This window comes from Tachyglossus aculeatus, chromosome 1, assembly GCF_015852505.1.
Source record: "Tachyglossus aculeatus isolate mTacAcu1 chromosome 1, mTacAcu1.pri, whole genome shotgun sequence".
NCBI classification, from domain to species: Eukaryota; Metazoa; Chordata; class Mammalia; order Monotremata; family Tachyglossidae; genus Tachyglossus; species Tachyglossus aculeatus.
The window spans coordinates 166,617,064-166,641,129 of record NC_052066.1 but is presented as its reverse complement, the minus strand read 5'-3'; the positions used below and the strand labels follow the sequence as shown (position 1 = coordinate 166,641,129).

Here is a 24,066-nt window from a genome sequence, read left to right as displayed (position 1 = left end):
GGAGGGGACTTGCCAAGGGTCACATAGCAGACAGTGCAGAGCTGGTTCTAGAACACAGATCCTTTGATTTTTCACATTCAGTGCTTTTGAATAGGTTTCGCTTTTCTCCCCACCTCATGTCACCCATGTTCAGTGCCCTATTTAAGCAGTTCCTCCACCCAGAAGCCCTTTTCCTGCTGAAATCCATCAGCCTTCATTCCTCCAGGCTTGCAAAGGCCTACTGTAATCCAACCTCCTCCAATTAATTCTCAACCCCTTGAATCTTATGTACCCAATGGCCACTGCTTATATTTGTTAGGATGCATCTGGAGTACCTTCTCAAGACCGTACCTGGAGAGTTTCCGGTACTCTACCAGTCTCGGCTGTGGGAGAGAGAGAGTCAAGCAGAGGCATACCCATTCCAATCCTAGCTTGGCCAATGGCTAGTGAGTGGAAGGGAATCTGCTACAAGTCAAAGCTCACCTTTTCTGGCAGCAATGGCATGGGAGAGAGTAGAGGGCGGAGACTCAAGTTTACTGCTCAGTGCTTAGTACAGTACTCTGCACACAGTAAGCGCTCACTAAATATGATTGAATGAATGAATGAAGGCAGTGGTAAACACTTTGGTATTTTTACCAAGAAACCTCTATGGATACACTACCAGAATTATTGCAGATAGAGATGGGCGTTCTGGGTTGACTAGACAGCATAAAACAAGACAAGATGCATCTGGAATGTATTAGTTCAATTTATACTCTTCCTTAGAACTTGGATATGATGTATATTCAATTGTAAATTCATTGTTTTTATTCTGGCTCAATTTAAGCTCCTTGGGGAGAGGGATAGTGTCTACCAGCTGTATTTATGCTCCCGGACACTCAGTACAATGCTGCACAAAGTGCTCAATAAAATATATGAATAAATATATAGAATTGCTCGATATGGGTAGTAGGGTAGAGTTAAGAATGGGTGGGGTAAGGGTCATGGGGTGTTCCAGAAGGCAATGGACCTCAAACAAATATCCAATTGGCCCAATATGGCAGCCACAGAAAAAATCAGTACAGTGTATTTGTTTTTCTTTGTGCTGTTATAATGTTTCATCACTACTGATGTGTTTGATTCCAATCCCTTCTCCCCCTGCTTTAACTTTTAAAATGTGAGCCACACAAGTGAGACTGTTTAATTCCCACCTAGCTCTTATTACAGTGCTCAGTACATAGTGGTTCTTACTAAATACCATTACTATTACTATTCAGAGCTCTGCAAACAGTAGGAGCTCAATAAATATTTACATGTGGGTACTCAACAAACACTATTCCATGGTGTTCTGAAATAGCATCCACCAATGTCTGCCACCTTCCCTGACTTTTTTCAGTGAGAGGGTGAGATAAGGGGACAGAGAGCTCTAGTCAATGAGTTGGCTTTCACCTTATTTGTGAGCATAGAACAGAGATGCCCTAATGGCAAGCAAGATTCAGTCCTTTTTGCAGCCCTATTCAGGACTCAGCAAACTAGGTGGCAGAGGCAGAGGCAGCATGGCTTAGTGGATAGAGCACGGATCTGGGAGTCAGAAGAACGTGGGTTCTAATTCTGGCTCTGCTACATGTCTGTTGTGTGACCTTGGGCAAGTCGCTTAACTTCTCTGGGTATCAATTACCACATCTGTAAAGTAGGGAGTAAGAATGTGAGCTCCATGTGAGACAGGGACATGATTAATTTGAATCTACCTCAGCATTTAGAACAGCGCTTGGCACATAGTAAGTGCTTAACAAGTACCATATAACAATAATAATAATAATAATTATTATTATCCACCCTTTCATTGCTGGAGGCTCCTAGGCTTAATTGGTTCAACTCCCTTCTGTCTGGAGTCACACAGTCAGTGATATAATAATAATAATAATAATAATAATAATAACATTTATTAAGTGCTTACTATGTGCAAAGCACTGTTCTAAGCACTGGGGAGGTTACAAGGTGATCAGGTTGTCCCGTGGAGGGTTCACAATCTTAATCCCCATTTTACAGATGAGGTAACTGAGGCACGGAGAAGTCAAGTGACTTGCCCAAAGTCACACAGCTGACAATTGGTGGAGCCAGGATTCGGACCCATGAACTCTGACTCCAAAGCCCATGCTCTTTCCACTGAGCCACGCTGCTTCCCTAACTGATGTTCCAATAGTATGTCAGCTATTGCTGCTGCTGCTGCTCCTGCTGCTACTCCAACCACCTCAACTTTAGGAATGTCTACTTTAGCCAGGCTTCAGAAAATTACCCACACTCCACTGGGGCAGTCCAACCCTGCTTAGTAATAATAATAATAATAATAATGAAGATGGCATTTGCAGCATGGCTCAGTGGAAAGAGCACGAGCTTTGGAGTCATAGGTCACGGGTTCAAATCCCAGCTCCATCAATTGTCAGCTGTGTGACTTTGGGCAAGTCACTTAACTTCTCTGTACCTCAGTTACCCCATCTGTAAAATGGGGATTAAGACTGTGAGCCCCCCGTGGGACAACCTGATCACCTTATAACCTCCTCAATGGTTAGAACAGTGCTTTGCACATAGTAAGCACCTAATAAATGCCATCATTATCGTTATTATTTTTACTATGTGCAAAGCACTGTGCTAAGCGCTGGTGAGGATACAAGGTGATCAGATTTGTCCCACGGGGGGCTCACAGTCTTCATCCCCATTTTACAGGTGCGGGAACTGAGGCCCAGAGAAGTGAAGTGACTTGCCCAAAGTCACACAGCTGACAAGTAGTAGGTGGCTACCTCCCAGTACCTGCCAGTTTTCTTTACTTCTTCACTGATGTGCGTGAGATTCTGCACTCTGTTGCTCCATGCAAGTTCACATACAAGCCTTACATGTGTACAAAGTTGTCTAATATGCACATGTAAATTTCAAGCTCCTTGAGGACAGGGATTTTAATCTACTTACTCTATTGGATTCACCCAGGTGCTTAGTACTGTGCTCTAAATACAGTAAGAACTCCATAGATATCACTGACTGATTGATTTGATTGTTCTCCCAGCCTGATTCCACCTCAATGACCACACAGGCTAGTCTGTGGAAATCAGTAAGCCACCAAACAAAATGTATTAGGAGTCTTCCATGAGGTTAAAAGAATTTGGATTTTCACTGTTGGGACTTTCCTGAACGTGAAAAATGCCTGATGAAAAATTTTTACCTTTCAGGTCTTGGTCTTTTAGGAACATTCATACACTATGTGATGTTGAGATTTACATGGTTCAGCTGTCAGTATTGTGAATCATACAATTATTTGTTAAGTGTGTACTCTGTACCAAGCATTGTTCTAAGTGCCAGGGTGGATACAAAATTGTCAAGGTGGACACAATCCCTGTCCCTCAAGGGGCTCACAGTCTAGGTAGGAGGGAATAGGATTCAATACTGATTTTACAGCTGAGGAACCTGAGGCTCAGAGAAGTGAAGTGACTTGCCCAAGTTCACACAGCAGACAAGTGATGAGAAGCAAACACTGAAATCACATTCCTCCAATGAGCATGGAAGGCAACCACCTATATTTTTTCACCCCACTTTGATAAACCAAAAGAAACCAAGACATTGTCCTTTCCTTTATGTTTTATTAAAATACAAGAAAAATATTTCTGAAAAGCACACGTTCCACTCAGCACCAATATTACAACACATTTCTTGCCGAGATTCCCGCAAAGCAATTCTCCTCGCAACATCTAAACAGAGATGCACACACACGCACATGGGTTCTCACCATGTCTACACAGTACTCATATTTTCAGACATCAATTGAACCACCTTGAAAAGGGAGAATCATGAAAACAAGGCCAAGAAAGCCAGTGTGATGATATCTGAGCACCAACTGAGTTAAATTCTCTTTTGTTGGTGGTCTTCATTTGCACACTAGTAACTCAGCCCTATCCTGGTCTCCCACCTTAAAAGCCCATTGCTTGGACGAATGAATATGGGTCCTGTGTCTACACGGTGCAGAGCTGAACAACACTGGCCAATATTCCCTACCTGATACCTCTTATTGCTTTGGTTACTTAGTACTGAAGATGTATATCTTCAAGGCTTCCCAACCCTAAAACACCGAAAGGCCACACCAAACCAGTGGTGCAGTCTGGAGACTTTTTTAAAACTTTCCCTCCTTGGACTTGCATGTATTTATTTGTTTGCATATATATGTGTGTGTATATGTATGTATATATATATTTATATATATTCATTTTTGGGTGAGCCAAAAAATGAATGGCAAAATATTCAAAATGGGTCTGGTCTTAGCCCCAGTATGAAATCTCAGCCCCAAATATGAAACAAATTTCCTCAGATGTGCCCAGAATTCCCTTACCGATTCCCAGCTGTTTGTAGTGATTTTCTGGGAATCAAGGTATGGACCTTTGATCAAGCCAACCTCACCTAGATATGGAAAAAGGTCTTTCTGGATTGGGATTTTGTTTCTGGGTGTTCTAAATGTCTGTGGCCTCAGAGAGAGGGCACCTCCTTACTCAGCACAAAATTTAGCTCTATCGTAATCTTGTAATGTGGAGTGAAGAGGAAAAGACTCCTTACCCACTCTGACAGAATATTCACATTTTCTCTTCAGTGCCAAGCTCTTTCCCGGTTGGTATCTTCCACCCTCTCTTGATTCCTCTATGTAACATCCCCTCATTCAAGAATAGGAGTGTGAAACTGAAAGGATAGGGGCCTAAAGGCATGATCGCTGTGTTTCTGTTTGAATCTATTTGCTCAGGCCCTTCACCTTCATGGTTCCGCCCCCAAAACACATTCATTTTACTGTTTGCACCTGTCTTTTATAGCTCTTCTCATGGAATTAGAGGGGAAAAAGTATCACTCTCAATCTCCACCTTTGAATGAGATAAACATCATTAGAATTCAGGATTGGGACCACGAGTTAAATTTGCTTCTCGTTTTAAAAACTCCAGAGGCCACTAGGTGCTTCCATTATTTCATCAGAAAAACAGTAGCTGCTTTGAGAACTCCTTCTTTTGTACAATTACAAATGAAAATGAGATAGATGCACAACAGCTAGAAGTTCAAAATAGAAAAGAAATATAGTCATATAACTAAAATGACTGTCACATCAACTATGCAAAGCAAGATGACTAATCCAAATAACTCTTGTGAGCTTGTGAGCTGTTTTAATAGCCAGAACCATATTAAACTGGTTTTTTTCCAATTATTTCAGCGGCAAACATTCAGACCCCTTCAAATGCTCCTGTCAACCATACCAACATTTCCTCTAACAAACAAAAGGAAAAAAAAAAAAAACAAAGTTGGGTAATTTGAGCCATCAACCCCTGAAACCTTAAAGGTGTGTGTCAAATGCAAACTCTGGTGTGGTATATAAAGTCATAATAAATAGCTAGAAACCGCTTTGAATAATAGGCAGAAGAAATGTTGCTTAACATGTTCTTGGCCCAAAGGGAGTAAAAAGGAAACACTTAGTAGGCACATGGAATTCATTACCACAGGAAGTTTTGCAGGAAAAAAAAAATAGCAACGGGTTTAAAAAGGCCTTGGATGAATTGAAGGGTAAGTGGTCCAGAATCTGGGTTACTAGGGGGAAAGTTAGGGAAGTAGGGGAAAAAATTGAGGACGTTAGGTGGTACACCCCTAATTATAAGAAATTGAGGCCGAGAAGAACAACCATTTCCCCAAATCTTTTGACCCCGTGGGAGAGAGTACCAGGATGGATGGACTATTGTTCTCACTCAGGAATGACATTTATTGGGTTCATAGGTATTTAAGGAAGAAGAAAGACTTTTCCTAGAAGCCAGGCTTTGAAGATACGACCACAGATCTAGAAAGGAAAATGTCCAGGCTATCTGAAGAGGATACTAAAACAGTCATGTTTTTATAATTATAAATAGCTCCTAAGGGCAGATGGTTCTTATCCCAAGGATCATTAGATTGTTTAAAAATGGGCCATGCCAAGTATCAGGAGTGTGTTCTGGAATTGAGGTGAAGAATAGGATGGATATTTACTGACCAGTCAGAGCCAGAGCTGGAGATACTTACCAAGAGGCAATTTATGGGCAGCTGTAATCTTTCACTTTTGGAATTTGTGAATTTTATATTTTCTGGGTCACTATGCTGATTTTACTACTCTCAGATGGAAAGGTCTCACCATTTTCCTAATTGGTTTGCCATAAAAACATCACACAAAACAAGTAGCAACATTCCCCCCAACCACTTAACCCTTGACCTTCTGATCCTATCCTAGTTTCTAGGGCTGTAGAGTTTTTCAGTGGTACAGTATAATTTATCTCCCCTAAGTTGTTTTTTTCTCCAATACTGAGCTTTTACATTCACTGACACTTCCATTGCTTTATTTCTCCACTGGACTAACCCTCTTCTTCCTTTCCTCTTCCAAATTCTTAAAGAACGTGGTCAAACCAGAATGTTGAAATATTTTCCCTTGACTCTGCTGCCACTGCTTGCCTGAATCTCATCCCCCCACCAACCTCTTTGACATCCTGTACTTCCATGAGAATCAAGAACCTTCAATGTTAAAATACCACATAATCTTGTGCTACTGAATGTTTCTATCAGTCTCTAGGAGCCTTAAGCCATATTAAAGAAATCACATCATGAAGTATAAAATTAATCAAATCATAAAATTAAAGAGAAAACAACCAAATCTAATTTTCAAAGGAAATTCCAATGTTGAAGGTGTTGCAACCGCACTACCTGGTTGGAACTATTTTAAATAGATGGTTTAGTTTTTCTGCTTTTCTCAGAAGATCATTTAAATTAGGATGGACAATTGATCTTTTCCAATGCACTAGTATTCTTGAACCCTTCCTAGTTCACTTAATCGAGCCACAGCACTGTCTTAACATCAGTCTCCTAGACCACCTAATGCTCAATTCCAGACCCCAACTCCACCCAATGATGTTATGCATTTTATGTGATGAAACAAAATAATTTCAACTCATCTCTGATTTTACTCTTCCTCCTTGCATTAAAATGCTGATTCTCAGTGGAGCTTTTCCTTAGAAGTGAATTCCTGGTCCCTGATGAGACCAGCCCTAAACTAACTTTCTCTTTTGACCTTCTCCTCTCCCATTAAAAAAACCTTAGTTCTTCAGTCACATCTTTGACAATATTTGTAATGTGTCACCTACTTTTGAGACGAAAAGAGACTGTAGCTTGAGTATCCATTCAGTCAGGCTTCTTTCACAAGGCTTCTGAGAAGATAATTGAAACATGACCAAACTGTTCTTCAGATCGGCAGAGAGAACATCACTCCAAAAACTAAGAAAGGTTGAATACCAAACTGTCATTTACTAATAATTAGTGAGGCTGAATTCTAATTTCAGGTTCTTATGGGAGCAAAAATGGTCACCGCTGTAGTAACAAGAGTAAATCATGGCACTGGCTTTACTCTCAATGAGGTATCATGGGGCATAATTCACAACTCCAAATTCACATACCCCATAATTGTTTCAAAGGGCCATAAATTATTTTATAAAAATTAAAGACAGAACAGCTCCTAATCTTTCTGCCCTCTTTCTTTTATAAGGTCTTTAAATGTGTTACTCAAGAAAATCTTTTTACAGTGTGCATTCTCACTCCTGGCTTCAGATATAGTGTATATTATTGTATATGTGTGTGGCTGACAAGTCAGTCTCATTGTCTGCAGTTTTAGACCCTCCTGATTTTTGTGTCTCTTCCGACCCTCCTGCTGTTCCCTAACATATCAACCCTCCAGCCTCAGGCTTTCTGTTCCTTCTTTCCCTCATTTTCCCTTCTCATGAAAATCAGAATTGCCCCATGCCCACCCTCATCCTTATTACAGGATGTCATCCTTTGGGTCTACCACAATCAGAATCCATAGCTGTATAGGCCATGAAGGACAAGGCATGCTGGGCCCAGCTATCTCCGGGAGCAATTCCAGCCTTCCGCAACAAAGGATGCTCCTCTGTTTTGCTGCATTCAGGGAGGGAGCTCACTTTGAGGACCTGGGAACTTGCCATTAGAGCTAAATATGGTAGAAGATTTGGCCAATGCCCACTGTTTCAGACTAAGTTATTGCTTCTTCATTCAGCTGGGTTGAAATATCATTCAAGATGCACTGTTTTTCTATTCCTCCCTAAGCAGAAACATGGCTCTGAGTACCACTTCCTTCTCTGGGAGGGAGAGAACCACTTGGACCCCAGGACTCCTTCCTATGCCATTTTGGTTCCTTTCAAAGCTGGAGCTTTAACTAGTGGGATAATGGAGAGGATTTGCTCGTTAAGCAGTTACACTGGGAGGAGGGAGAGGGAGGTGTTAGGGCTGATTTATTGTTCTTCTGACATGGCTATTAAAACTGCTGTCCTGCAACGGGCAAAATAGGACCCATTTGAAATAGTGGATACAGTACGGGTAGCTCTTTCCCTTTCGTATGAATTTAGAAGGGCAATATTTCGGTTACATTTCCTCCAGCTAATCTGGATTTCATCTTTTACTGAAGTTCTGCTCCAGCCAGAGCCGGACTTCCTGAAGGTTGTAGAAGAAGGGGCCTTTCCCTCCTAGGTAAGCAATTTTTTGTCTCTGTACGATACACACGCGCTCAAAGGAAACCCCGTAGGCCACATTGGCATTATTGTCCATGCAGTCGGCCACGACTTGGCACTGGGGAGGCAAGGAGAAACGCTCTAGGAGTTGGTGAGCGGCAGCACAACGGTCTTCCTGGTTCTGGTGCTTCCTTACCTCAAAGGGCAAAGAGAATTCACCAGACACTGCCCAGCCATCTGATGGGTGAGCCTCATCGATGTAGACCAACAAGAAGTCTGCCACCGTGGAGAACTCTTCCACCAGCTTGCTGAAGGCCGGCAGCTGGCTGATGAAGGGGGGTCAGGTGGCTGAGCCGAAGTTGATGACCAGGGGACGCTCGGAGCTTGCAAAGTCCAGGAGGTGGCACTCAGCTCCGTACCTTCCACTGAAGCTCTTCCACATCGGGCTGTTTCTTCCACTACTCCCCCCATTAGCGTTGGCAACATGGACCACGCTGGAATTTGGGGCATCACCACCCAATTTCACCTGGAAGATTTAAAAAAAAAAGAGAGGGAAAGAAAGAAAAAGAGACATAAAATACTTTGGATTTTGGTCCTACCTCCAGCTGGGACACCTATGCACTTAGTTCTTCTCATTAAGTCCTTAGGTACCTGATGCACCCCTTCACCACTTATCATCACATTCTTATACTAGGTTGCTTCTCCTGTGGATCTCTCCTGCTAGATTGTGAGGTCCTTGAGGGAAAGAATTATGTCTACTTTCTCTATTGGACTCTCCCAAGTGCTGAGTACAGCGTTCTGTGCTTGTTAAGAGTTCAATAAATACCAATCAATTAGTCAGTGGTATTTATTGAGCACTTAACTATGTGAAGAGCACTTTACTAAGCTCTTGGGAGAGTACAGTTCAGCAGAGTTAGAAGACACATACCCTGCCCATAACGAGTTTACAGTTACCCTCTAAGGACTTTTTCTTTAGCAAATGGAGTCAGCCATTCTAATGAAGCATGATATCTCCCCCACTGAAGGTTTTTTTGCCTATGCTGATTTCAATAAAAGACCACATGGCCATTACTGATGGGAATGAATGAACTATGGTAATCCTTACAGCATTTTTCATCCAAAATCTACTTCCCAGAGAAGTAGTGTTTCTGTGCATCTGTCCCAGTTGAAACAGGGGCTCTGTTTAGTTGGTATCTTGTTGCCAGTGCTTGGTATGTTATTTTATAATAAGAGAATTGTCAACAACATTGTAAACCTGCAGCACAGAAAGTAAATTACCCAATATCACCCAGGATGACAATGACCAACCTGGGGCTGGAAGGCCGAATAACAAAATCTTTGTTCCCAGCCCAAACTGAGAGAAAACATGACACCTATATAAATCATACAATGTCAACTAAAGATTTAGTGATGCATAATCTACTGGATCTGCCCAAGTAACTGCCTGGGAGTTTCTAAACCCTCTTGTAAATTTTAAAATTGGGCTCCAGTTCTGACTTCAGCAGTTAACCAACCCTAACTCCTTATGTAACTGCCAGATTGTTCTTGTAAATAGTTTATTTCAAACAACTCTGATCACTCTCATTAAGTCCTCATTATCTCGATTAGAATATATCTATGTTTTCAAATACACACTTTACTTAGTGTGTGACAAAAAGCTTGTTTCAGTTGGGTTAGTGATAATTTAACCATGTCATCTGGTTCCTCTGGTGTGGAAAAAGAGACCCACCAACATAATTATGTCACTGTAGGATTGGAATCTTTAAGGAAGCATAAATAATCAATCCCTCAATCAATAGTATTTATTGAGCACCTAAAATGGGTGAAGCACTGAGCTAAGCATTTGAGACAGGACCTTGGAGTAAGAGACAATGACCTTGCCCTCAAGGATCTTACAGTCCAACAGTGGGGACAGACAGAAACAAGCCATTCACAAACATTTGACTGTTGATAGCGAATGCATGTATCCAAGGATAACAGGGAATATGTCTACCAACTTTATTATAGTGTACTCTCCCAAGCACTTAGTACAGTGTTCCACACACAAACTGCTCAATAAATACAATTGATTGATTGATAAGTTAATCAAAATAAAAAATATGCAGAAGAGCTAAATGTATATGAATATAAGTGCTAGTCACTCGTTCATTCAATACTATTTATTGAGTGCTTACTCTGTGCAAAGTACTTTACTAAGCACTTGGGAGAGTACAATATAACAACAAACAGACACATTCCTGCCCATAACTAGCTCACAGTCCAGAGGATGAGAAAGACATTAATATAAATAAATAGATAAATTACAGATATATACAGATGGGTGGCTGTTGGATGAATGCATCCTTGGAAGGATGGAGCTTGATCAGGGAATACCTCCTGGAGGAGATGCATTTTCTGGAGGGTTGGGGAAGTTGGAAGGAGCTGTGGTCTGGCAGATTCAAAGAGGGTGATAATTCCAGATAATAATAATAATGATGGTATTTGTTAAACACTTACTATGTGCCAGGCACTGTTCTAAGCACTGGGGGTAATACAGGGTAATCAGGTTGTCCCATGTGGGGCTTACAGGCTTAATCCCCATTTTACAGATGAGGGAACTGAGGCACTGAGAAGTTGTGACCTGGCCAAAGTCACACAGTTGACAAGTGGCTGAGCTGGGATTAGAACCCATGACCTCTGACTCCCAAGCCCATGCTCTTCCCACTGAGCCATGCTGCTGATAGGAGGAAGGGTCTGAGGAAGGGGCAGTAAATCTGTGAGCCTCAAAGTCCAGCCTTTGGTGTGTAAAAGGAGGGATAAGCATTCAATGCTGAATGTCTTTAAAATAACTGTGCCTACATGTGTCAAATTCATTTGCTCCATTTTAGTCTGCTAAAATCATGGGAGAGAGCCAGTTTGACCCTAAGAATTTTATTTGTAAAATAAAGACAATCCAAGTGCCAGCAAAATTCCTTTTACATCTCTCTTTTTGAGTCTAGAGAATGTACATATATCATGCCAGGTCTCTCCTTGGGTGTGCCAGAGGGCCACAAGGTGGTGAATAAGACCATGTGAGTGATTCCATGAGCTCCTATAAAAAAATTGCCCATTCATGTCTGCTGACAAGAGAAGACAGGATAAGGGAACAGCAGCATCATTGACCTGAATGGATCAAGAACGCAGGTTTTACTCTTTTTCACTGACACATCTTCTGGGGAGGTCCATCTAGGAATTTGCTAGAATGAACCAGTGCCATACTGTTTAAGCAAGAGAGATATTCTCACCATGTGATAAATTCACAATAGATCTTTTCTCTCTGTTCTTTTAAATTAACACCATTTACCAGGTAGCACCTGGTGAACTACAAACCATTTCTTTTTCTGCCATAAATTTTATTGACAGTTTCTAATTTGTTTCCCAGCAGTTCCTTCTTAGATTTGATTAATGTCAAAGGAGAACTGGGAGATAATTTTTTAAAAATAGGGCGGGGGTTATTCTTTCACATTTGTGCTGAATCTCAATTCTAGGAAAGAAAAGAAAAAAAAGTGAGCAGGCACGCAGGTATGCCTGTAATTGGTGACAATCAAAAGAAGAAATTATGAAAGAACTAGTTTACTCAGCTTGGAACAAAAAGAATGGGATTGTCCCTTGGTATTGTTTAATTAAAGCCAGGGACATCAGGGACCACATTCAACAAAATAACTGATCGTACATAATATTCTTCATTTGACAAAATGCTTTAAGGTGAGCCTCCTCCACATTTGGCTTTATATCTAGAGGGAGAATGATTCTGGTGTCAGTGTCTCCCTCTGGGAAGCTTAACAAAGTTTATTATGAATGGGCCTGATGGACCACTGGTAGTGTGATTGGGATTTTTCTTTCAAGCATAAATGTCTAACTCATTTTCACTGCATGAATATCAGAACCAAACTATTTCTTTCCTTAGTTTAAACTGATGAAAATCCCCAGAAAGTAGGCAGAGGAGAAGTACTAAAAGTTTAACAAAATAATCAATCTACCCATCAATGATATTTATTGAGCACTTACAGTGTACAGTGCACTATACTAAGCTCTTGGGTAAGTACAACACAACGAGAGTTGCTAGATGTGATCCCTGCCCACAAGGAGCTTACAAACAAAAAAACTAAGTCCCAGAGAGTTACCTACATATGCTTATTAACTCTCTCTCTCTGTTTTTATGTATATATATATATATATATATATATATATTTATGGATTGACAGCTATACAGACAGATGGATAGATAGATATTAACTATGCCCCAATAACCCTGAATGCTTTATTTCATTTAGTAATAATAATAATAATAATGATAGTGATATTTTCTTAGTGCTTACTATGTGCCGAGCACTGTTCTAAGCACTGGGATAGATACAAGGTTATCAGATTGTCCCACGTGGGGCTCACAGTCTTAATCCCCATTTTACCGATGAGGTAACTGAGGCCCAGAGAGGTTAAGTGACTTGCCCAAAGTCACACAGCTGACAAGTGTCAGAGCCGGGATTAGAACCCACGACCTCTGACTCCCAAGCCCGTGCTCTTTCCACTAAGCCATGCCGCTCTGGAGATTTGGGTGCCCCTTGGTTCAGTCTAATTCTAATCAATATTTCACAGCTCTTACTACTGTCTCAATAAACAAACATCCCAAACATCAGCAAACAAATCCATGGACTTTAGAGTGGTACACTTGGCTCTCGGAGAGTAGTTGCTTTTAGGCCAGGTCACTCCAGGTCATCATTTTGAACTGGGAGTGGCAGCAACAGTAAAATTTGATCATTGCCCTGACTGCTGCTTTCACCATCACCACCTGGCTCAGTGGAGACCAGGACTAGAGTAAGACCCCTTTTCTTTTTCAGTGAATGACTCCTGCAGACAAATGCCCCTTAAGTGCTCTGAGCCTCAGTTTCCCCATTTGCAAAATGAGGATTCAATACTGGTGCTCTTGCCCACTTGGACAGTGAACCCCAATTGGAAAAAGAATGGTGTCTGATCTGCACATACTGAATCTAACCTGGCTCTTTGCAGTGCTGGAACATAACAAGCGCTTCAACAAATGCCACAGTAATTATTAATTGTTATTACTATTAAATGTCAGTTGATATCACTGCTGAGATTTCCCCCAAAAATTATGTGTTCCAGTTGAGAGAAACTAGATGACTCACTGACTGTAACATAAGAGTACCTGATGGACTTTTCTTTCTTCATGACTGAGAAGCAGTGTGGCTTAGGGTATAGAGCGTGGGCTTGGGAGTCAGAAGGACCTGGGTTCTAATCCCTTCTATGCCACTTGTCTGCTGTGTGACCTCGGGCAAGTCACTTAACTGCTCTATGCCCCAGTTACCTCATCTGTAAAATGGGGATTTTTGATTATGAGACCCATATGGGACAGGGACTGTGTCTAACCTGATTAGCTTGCATCTACCCCAGCACTTAGTTCAGTATCTGGCATATAGTAAGGGCTTAAAAAATACCATTAAAAAAAAAAGACCGAGTTCCAACTGTTCCAATAGATTAATGAATCCTGCTGTTTCAATCCATTTCTTTTTTGCTGAGGGAAGTTCTCCCTGGGATATTTCAACACCTTTATTTTATATAGTAGTTTTAGAGAGCTCAGCAATGGAATTCTTTCTCCTGGTGTGGAAAATAGCTAGGTTAACCCAAAGGCACCCAGTTACTGAACCCAATGTGGTAAAATAAGTTAGAGTGGGAACTACTAGTAAAAAGTATATAATCTAAATATTTTAGTACAATTGTGTAGCAATAGTGTCTTGTTTTGGAGTGATGGGAAGTGGTGAGTGGAGAGTCCCTCAGTGAAAAACAATTCCAATGAGCTGAGTTAGTCCTTCCATTTTCAGATGGGATAAATGAGATGCAGCCTTCTTGAGCAACTTTCCAGAGGTCACCCTATCAGCTGGGGACAGGTTTAAGAATCTTAGGGCTTTGCTAGAACCAACTCCTAATACTGCCCTGCATGGAAATGCCAGAGCCCCAGGATAAAGTGCTAGGAAGGGGAAAAAAATTAAAATGCTAAAACTCTGAAAGAGCATTCAATATACAAAATAAACTAATATTTGATTTCAAAAGAAGCCCTTTTGGTTCAGATTATCTAAGACCTTTGTTTTCAGTGCATTCCTCAGCACACAAAGGAAACTTAATGCGCATTTGGTCACCCAGAAATTAGAATGGACAGGGAGGAGAGAGAAGAGGGGATGAGAAGAAGCAGAAAAGGAAGGGCACTCACTCCTCATCTTCCCCACTACATCCAGGAAGAGTGATTTGAGATAAGCCCTCTCTATCTATGGGCTCCTGGGGTTGTCATTTGTGGGCAAGATTTGGAGTCAGACAGAACACTGTTATGTCACTGTTTCTGGGGGGCTCCCTGGTTTGCTGGTTTGCCTGCGATGGGAACCAATGCTCAGAGGCAGCCAGTTGTAATGAACCTGGACATCCCAGGATTTCCAGAAAGGGATAAGGGAGAAGGAGGATTTTCTTGCTCCCGCACCCTCCAAAGACTAAGGAAGAGAATCGTGCCCAATTAGAAACGTCCCTGGGTAATCCTGATCTAAATGTTTCCTTAATCATCAACAACTGAACAACTCCCACGCAGGCCCCAGGGCAGGATTCTGTCTCAGGGCCCCTCCTGTCTTGGCATCTCCTGAAAGATTAGAGTGGAGGAAGTTTAAAACCCTCGGGTTCTCCTGGGAGTCATCAGGCAGGGTTTAGAGCAAATATTCTGGGAGCTAACTCTGATGTACCTATGCCCCATGTCCCCTAAGGATGGACCTGGGTCCGATCTGGGCCACGACTGCTGTTTCAATCAATTAATCAATGGTAATTATTCTGAGGTTGCTGGGCACAGAGCACTGACCTAAGCAAAATGGGAGGGGCTGGGACCCTGAGGTAGCTTGCCAGTTGCTCCAATCAGAGCTCCTCCTTTATTATCATCCTAGCATGAGCCCTGTGTGGGATAGGGACGGTGTCTGACCTGATAATCTTGCCTCTATCCTGGTGCTCCAATACAGTGCTTGACACAGTAAGGACTTAACAAATGTCACTACTATTAAATAAGGTTTGAATTTGACTTCTTGTCAATGGCCCAGATGGACCAAAGGCAATTGTTTCAACTAAGGTAGCTTGAGGAAGACTCAGGTTGACATAGGCACTCCAGATAAATCATGAAGAATGGAAGATGGGAGAGTAGCATCAAGCATCCGGTAGTCGTCAATGGAACAGCCAGTACTAAATCAATCAGTCAATCATATTCACTGAGCATCTACTGTGTGTGCAAAGCCCAGCACTAAGGGCTTGGAAGCATACAGTATAACAGAGTTAGCAGACACGTTACAGTTTAGAGGTAAATATTAATGGTGAGTATTATTTCTTCTTTGTGACAGGGATAGGGGAACCTCACTTAGAACAGTGCTGTGCACATAGTAAGTACTTAGCAAATACCATCATTGTTATTATTATTATTTCATTGTCTCCAATGATGGAGGCGGTATGCTTGTCTTAGAGACAGAGAGAAATGATAAAGTTTGAAAAAAAAAATCAAGTCAGGATCACATTGCAATTCAGACCAGGAGAAAGGAAGCTAACAAAAACAAGAGATCCCTCTAGTGTTCCCAAATGTTTTAATTTCCCACAGTGGCTGAGGAGGACTTTTGGCCACAAGTTACCTATCATCTTAATTTCTGCTTCTTGGAGGGTTTGTGTTTGTTTTTTTGTCCTTAATGAGACATATTTGCCAATGAGGCATTCAAAAGGCATTTTTTACTCTTGCAGGAGAGTAATTAGGTCGGTGCCTCTGTCCGTGCCAATCCTAGACACTCCAAAAATGAACCCTGCCCAGTATTTAATGCCCAAACACAAGAAACATCATTTCCACTAATTGGTCTTGAAGTTCCGATGTTCCCAAAGGGTCTTTTTATTTGACTTGGCTAGGAACAGGATATACGCAGAGTTCGATATCGTCATCACTGACTTTTATCTTTCTCACCAGCATTATTTAGTGTTGTTCTTTCTTTGGACCAAAGAAATAGTTGTGTGTGTGTGAGAGAGAGAGAGAGAGAGAGAGAGAGAGAGAGGGAAAGGGAGAGAAACCACAAATACAGAGAAAAGCAAGAGAGATGTTCATTCTGAAAAACAAACCGTTAGAATTTCAGCAACATGTGATGACCCTGGGCCTGATGCCAGCATTTCCAAAGTCATGTATGTATGTGTGAACTACATAGTCAGATTTGAGTCCCTTGATGCTGGGATCCCCTTCTAGAAGCCTGTGTTCCGTGTAAGGGGAAAAGGTTAGTGCTGCTTTAGCATGTGGACTACGAAATGAAGGGAGAAGGGGGTGAAAAAAAGAAAAGAAAGACCTATTCATAAAATACAAGCTGGAAATAGAGTATACTACTAACCTTGTTCTCTGTTTTCCACAGCCTGGGAAAGACTCCGTGGACAAAATGTCACCTAATCTTATGATAAAAAGCCAAGCACAAAAAAGGATTTTACATACACCTCTTGTGATCCAAGGCACTGAAAATGTCTCTATTATCCATTAGGAAGCTTCAGATTCTTTGGCAAAATCATCAGGCTACGTCAATACCATTACAAACATGGCCAGATAATTATTATGCTGGGTGATTTAACTACTTAAATTCAGATTGGCTGGATTAACCTTGAGACTCCTTAATAAGTCACACTTCTGAACTGAACTTCTTTTCTGATGTTCTCATCTCTCTGTATTTTCCAATGTGCTTCTATCATTTCCCAAAGCCTTATCCGAATGATGAGCAAACTCCGGCTAAAGAGTTCTTTACATTTCCTTTTAGAAATGTGTTTTTTTGAAGTGAGAGCTATTTTCCCATGAGAATAAACTAGTAGCTCCAGATCCGAGATGCTTGAGAATGCTAAAGAGAAAATTAAATGGGCACTTTCAAATCCAAAATTATATATTGAAATATACATACAACTATTTTCTGTGTCATATGAGGATTAAGTGTGCAAAACCCAATTTACTGGTCAGCACCTATGCTATTTGTTTACTCTTACACTTCATTTAGCTGGGGACAAGGAAACCAGAGTGGTCAATTTAGTGTTGGTTTTATGTTCTGGTCTTCATGCATTAGTATAAGGCTCCAGTGTTTGGGTTCACATCATTGAATGGGAAATGAAATTTAAAAAAAAAGTCCCTCACATTCTTCTTAAAAATCTTTAGTTTCATATTAGTCATTCTATCTGCTACTTTCACTCAAAACCTATCCTCTCTGGCCCCCAATATATTTTAAATCCTTTTTCCTGAATTAACCTCTGCTTCTGTCAAGTTCTGGTGGTAGTGGTACTTGCTACCTCATAGGCCAAAATAAACCCAGATAAACAGTGTAGAAAGCCTTAATTCCTAGATTTGTGTTCCAATCCACTAACAGTCTTCACAGATCACTGAACCTGACGTTACAGAAGATTGGAAAAGTCAGCTCATATTTTCTACTACACACATGCGTGCGCACACACACACACACACACACACACACACACACACACACACACACACACAAGCACATAGGCAGATGCCCCCTCCCCCCTTGAAAAACACTTGCCTCCCAGAGGAGGAGTTTCTCAGGGAGGCATCTCAGAAAATATGCCAGTCATTCTTGTGAAACACCATGATGTCAATTCAGGCTGGGCCCCTTGAAGAGTCCCTCAGAGTGACCACACCCCAATCTGGAGTCACAATGACAAACTCGGGTCAGGGAGGCACTTTAATCCACCTGTCCCCTTGTTTCCAAATGTCCCCTGAGCTCGGAGGTGGCCTGCGCTGGATAAACTGGTGTGATCCAACGTTTTACAGCTTTACAATCATGAAATGTCCCACTGCCAAATCCTCTGTTCTGACTCTTTTCCGATGCAGAGCCCCACAGGCTGGCTCTCCATGTGGTGGGTATTATGTAAATCATACAGAGCAAAGAGCCGAGTTAGCATCATCACCAGTAAGTTTGGTAGATACTCCAATCCGAAGAAACACACAAAGAAACACTAGCAAGGAATACAGAAACCATATGCAAAAAGAGAAAACAAATTACTCATCCCTCCCAATTCCAGGAATAAAAATAACAAAATATTGCAACACAATGGAACAATGTATGTTTGGTAAAAAAAAAATAAGAAATAAATGAGTAAATTAAGTGGTCATTTTCTTTTCCGCTAAAGATTCTAAAGTTTTTAACTCTCAGCATCAGCTGGTGCATGGTGAAAGTGTTCTTCCATGTGCACAGCTTATTGCACGGCACAGTGATCGGCTTGAGAAGCAATATTTAAAGAAACCCATGTTTTCCAAAACGGGTGCTATTTTCTCCATTATATAAGTATCAAGCATCTTTCTAAAGACCATTTGAACCAAAACACTGGTGTATCCCTTTGGCCATCCCAGGACAGTGTACCAGACTCCAAGATATGGAGTGATTAATGAAGTATAAGTATTACTGCTTTCTTTGGTTCCATTCTCCCCACACCTTTATATAAGCCTTCTAAAGGTTCAAGTAAAATTTAACAATATTAAAGGATTGTCTTTTATCTTTCCCTTCTTCATTGTTTCTGAACCTAACTGGGATATTTGTGTAAACTGCTTCTCAGGTGACAATCTTCTAAGCAGGGAGATGTCTTTGGGATACCAAAATCTGTCTCTTCTATGAGAGATTAAATGTTCTTTCCAAAGGCACATTGGGGGTTTTTCAGTGAAACTGAAATAAAGCTTCCAAACTAGAAGCAACTCTTCAGTTATATAACTGGCAGGAAAATAGTGTGTGTGTGTGTGTGTGTGTGTGTGTGTGTGTGTGTGTGTGTGTGTGTGTGTGTGTGTGTGTGTGTGTGTGTGTTGGACTTGTTCCATTTCCTTTCTTTCCTATTCTTCCTATCCTCTTATTTCTAAGGTGCTGCCTGTACAACTGTACAGAACACCTGGCTGCTACATTCTTCTGAGTCTCTCTTCTCTATGCTCATGAATCCTGACAGTGAAGCCAAGAACTCCCTCTCTCTGTCTTGCTCTCTTCCTCTCTCTCTCTCTCTCTCTCTCTCTCTCTCTCTCTCTCTCTCTCTCTCTCTCTCTCTCTCTCTCTCTCTTTCACAATCACACATGCAAAAGGATTTATTGCGTTTTAGGTCCAAGGGGTCTTCAAGAGTCAGATGGGCAAACAGATAAACAAAAGACCAGATGGCCTCCTTAATACCTGCTCAGACTTGAATTCTGGAGTTCTCTATTTCTGCCACTATTGCTAAGATCCTTCAAATGCAAAAGAGCTGGTCTCCCAGCATTCCTCACTTGGAAATTCATTCATTCATTCATTCAATCGCATTTCTTGAGTGCTTACTATGTGCAGAGCACTGTACTAAGTGCTTGGGAAGTACAAATCGGCAACATATATAGAGACGGTCCCTACCTAACAACAGGCTTACAGTCTAGAGGGGGGAGTGGGGGGAATGTGTCATCTATTGTAACCCAGAAAACACGGAGCCCAGACCTCAGATTTCAGCAGGTAAGTAAAAGGGAATCTGATTTCCAACTTAGTTTTAAGCTACTTCTATCTCAGATTTAGACACATTTCTGGATTACTGATTATGAATCACAAGGTGAGCCTGAGCTATTGGAGTTTATGATGGGTAGTGCTTTTAACTTTGAAATGATCTAGATCAGGTTAAACTTTCCCCCCAGTTCATAGATGTGAGAGTCAGTTCCTTGAAAGACTATTTACAAAAGATAATAATAATAATAATAATAATAATAATAATAATGTTGGCACTTGTTAAGCACTTACTATGTGCAAAACATTGTTCTAAGCACTGGGGGGATACAAGGTGATCAGGTTGTCCCACGGGGGGCTCAAAGTCTTAATCCCCATTTTCCAGATGAGGGAACTGAGGCTCAGAAAAGTTAAGTGACTTGCCCAAGGTCACACAGCAGACATGTGGCGGAGCCGGGATTCGAACCCATGATCTCTGACTCCAAAGCCCGGGCTCTTTCCACTGAGCCACGCTGCTTCTATAAAAGATGCTATGGTGACTTGGGGTTGCCTGGTACAATGGACCGGAGGGCCAGCCCAAGTCAATAGATATGATTCTGCAACTGGGTTGATTTTCCTTTACCTCCTACCTTCAGTAGAAATAGTTCTACTGCTTAGCTAATCAATCAGCCTGGGATTTCTAGTTCTGTCACAAGTTCATTGGTTGAATTTTTCTTCAGTCCAATAAAGGCACTCTTGACATTTCCAGGGACATAAATGGGTTAAAGACTTTCAACCCCCAATCCATGTATCCTTTTTCCTCAACTACCCGTGAGTTGATCTCTCCTCCCCAAGAGTGAGATGCTTTTAATGGTCTGATAGAGGGCTGCATCCCTGCTGCCAGGACTGATGGAAAAAGCATCAAACCTTCTGGTTGCTCTCCCTCCTCCCCTTTCCACTCTCTTCTCTCCTTCTACTCCTCTGAGAGACCACTCATTCCACTGGGAGAGGGCGAGAATCGTGGTGGGTCAAACTGGCTCATTTCCCCAAATCCCTGTCACCTCAAAATTACCTTGGATTCTGGGGAAGAAGCAGACAACAAGTTGTCACTGGATTGCTTCTTCACTGCCAACTCCCCCAAACCAAGAACCTAGATTCACCCTCCCTCCCCCCCACACCGTGTCCCCTTCTGTCTCTCTCTGATTTTCCCCCCGCAGCAACCCTCCTGATCTATGGGGAGGAATTTGGGGGTAGACTCACCTGTTTGTAAGCATCCATCAGAAAGCTGTTCCAGACACAGCGCAGCCCCTCTGAGGTCAGCATACGCCGCCACTCACCCCGAGTGGACTTGGACCGACTGAGCAGTAATACCACGTGCTTCAGGAGGATCACCGAGTCATAGAGAGCCAGGAAGAGGCAGTTGGAGAAAAAAACTGGCAAGATTTGCAGCGTGATCAACAAGTCCACGCTTAGTAGACCCATCTTCACTCCTTCTCTTCAGTTCTTTTTCTTAAGCTCCCTGCTTCCCCTTTGCACCCTCATTTAAGGAAAAAAAGGGAGGGGGAAGAAAAGAAACTGAGACAGAAAATCAGCTCAGACTGTTTCCTCTTCCAAAGAAGCAGAAATGGCAAAACTAAGTCGGCTTCTCAAATCCTGGAGTTAGAGCATGCCCATCAATTCATTCAATTCTAAACTGCTACTTTTTTTTCAGAATGTAAGATGTTAAAAAAAACACACACACGCGTTCCTGATCCAGTGGCCCCTTTGAGTCCGTTAAAGAGAGACTGCTGTACTTTCTGTTCCCAACTCTTAGAAAATTTTAGCACAGATTGCTAACTTCTCCCTGGCTTTTCATTGTTTTAAGCTGTTCTATTTCTTGACTGAAAGGACCAGGGCTACCAGATAACAGAGTGCTTAGAATAAGATATTTTTTTCTTTGTACACAAAATTGCCCCTTTCCTCTTCCTCGTCCTCTTCTTTCTCTCCTTTTTAACTCTCTCTGAGTATGGTTGTATGTGTGTGTCTCACTCTGTCTCTCTCTTTCTCTTCCTCTCTCTCTGCCCTGTCCTCCTTTGCTATCTGTCTGTGGTGCAAAGTGCTTCTCTCTAGAGCCTAGCTTGTTTCCCTGAAGCCTTTTATACATTCCCTGACTAATTGCTGCAATAGAGAAATGAAAGCCTAATCTTGGTAAAGATCTTGACGTCATTGAGAAAGAGGGCTTTACTTTGGCCAGGATTGCAGTGAATAGAAAAGCAAAACTCTAAAACTTTTTTTTTTGTTGTTGGAGAAGGGGGAAAAAAGAGAGGGTGGAATTTTGCTTTGTTATTTAAAGAGAGAGGGAAAAAAGTGTCCAATACCTTTACTGCTTTCAGGAAATGCTTTTAAACTTTGGGAAAAGTATTTTAATGTGACACAAAGTGACACAGCAACCCAATTTATTTCCTTTGATTATTTTGTTTTTGTTTCCAGGGAAGTGGGGACAAGGGGAGGAGGAGAGGGAAAGACCTAATTTTCCTTTCTTCATTTCCAGGAAGATGTGTAGCACTGATGCTTTCTAGAAACATATTTCTCCAATTGTCTCTTCTCTTTCCCCACCAAAAGGTGTGAATCCATTTTTCAGACATTTAAGAAAATGCCAGGTGAGAGGTAAGACTCACGTTTTTCAATAGATAATTTGGTGCCTGCAGAGGGGACAATCTGAGTCTTCTTTTTCAGTTTCACTAAAGGGCTCATGGTACTGAAATAATCATGCTGCCAGAAGACCAGTCTCTGAACCCCAAAGCTCCTCTACTGTGCATCTAATTTTAGCTTAAAAGAGTGCTCCGTTTGCTGAAAAAAATCATATTTTCTCCCAAAGCATTTAAAATGTGTCCCGAGATGTTTGGAAAACATTTAAGCTGATTCTTCTTGGGAGGGCTTCTTTGAATTCTGCATTTTCACTCTCCTATTACTACAGAACACAGGTGTTCTGACCCCTCAGGTAATATTGTTTCAAGTCATTTTTTAAAAAACTTTTGGCTCTTTGTTTTCAAGCAGATTTAGTTGCTAGTGAACTGTACCATACTGATGGCTTCGGCTGCTTCCTTCTCCTACTATTCATCTGTAAAACAGGCAATGAATGAGTAGCTACAAGGCAACCTACACCACAGCACCCTAAGCTCACATTTTTTTCCTCACTGAACCTAAGAGTCCACCTCTAGGAAATCGTTTTTCTTGGAAGAGGGAGGGGCAAGTGGAGACAACAGTATAAGAAAAAAAAGGAACCCTTTATTGAAAACCAGTGAGTTGCTTCAGCCTTTGTACACAAAGCGTTCATTGATTTTTGTCTCAGCTGAGTGGATGAGGAGAGAATTCGAACCTATGATGGTTAAGATTCTGAATTTCGCTTGCACCATCTCATTTCCATCACCTCAGAAATGATGTGCCGGCCTAAACTTTGCTGAAGGACTTCACTACTTAGACAAAGGATGAGATAAGGGGAAAATCATATTTTTATCTGTGACCAGCACTAATGGTTACAAAAGCACAGGGCTATTTTATATTTACAGAATATCCTTCATGGAATGCAACCAAAACAGTCTCTAATTTTATCAGCTCTCTCAGACCCACTGAATTGGGGAGGTGACCGCTAGTGTTTTATGTGATGCCAAAGGAGAAGTTGAAAGGCAATGAAGCTCAACCATTAGACTGACGTGATCTGTAAAGTCAGTAGCCACACCAAGAAACAAGCCGCCCATTCCTGACTTTTCTGTTCACTGTCTCAACCAGAAAATCTTGTCTGTCTTTAGACACCACCAACCAATTAATGATCAATTGTAAATTTGTCTACAGCCAAGTCCAGCTCTAAAAGCAGAGTAAAATGCTCACTCTCCTCTGCCTTTCATGTGCACATGAGAGGGGAGATGTGTTTGGAAGAGGTAAACTGGAGGGAGCAATTGGTTAAAAAAAAATAAAATAAATCAGCCAGTGCTTTTTTTTCAATCCAAGTTTCAGATCACACTTCCAGACTAGGAATTCAGCTTTAGTCTCCAATTTCAACTCTCCCCGTTGGTTTCTGTGTCTCCTTCTCAGTCCTTAGT

The 24,066-nt window shown here is 41.6% G+C and overlaps 1 protein-coding gene and 1 non-coding gene across 2 annotated transcripts; one reads left to right on the top strand and one right to left on the bottom strand.

Annotated features, from left to right (window-relative positions):
• Window positions 1–312: 312 nt before the first annotated feature.
• Window positions 313–452, top strand: LOC119937380. Its single transcript, XR_005454057.1, has one exon. It is a non-coding gene; the product is annotated as a small nucleolar RNA SNORA7 (small nucleolar RNA).
• A 3,115-nt stretch (window positions 453–3,567) lies between these two features.
• DIO2 (iodothyronine deiodinase 2) lies at window positions 3,568–21,992 on the bottom strand. Its single transcript, XM_038755596.1, is given in 3 exon segments — window positions 3,568–8,448; window positions 8,451–9,030; window positions 21,248–21,992. Coding segments are annotated over 3 exon segments (852 nt in total). The 5' UTR covers window positions 21,470–21,992; the 3' UTR covers window positions 3,568–8,398.
• Between the last annotated feature and the right edge of the window lie 2,074 nt (window positions 21,993–24,066).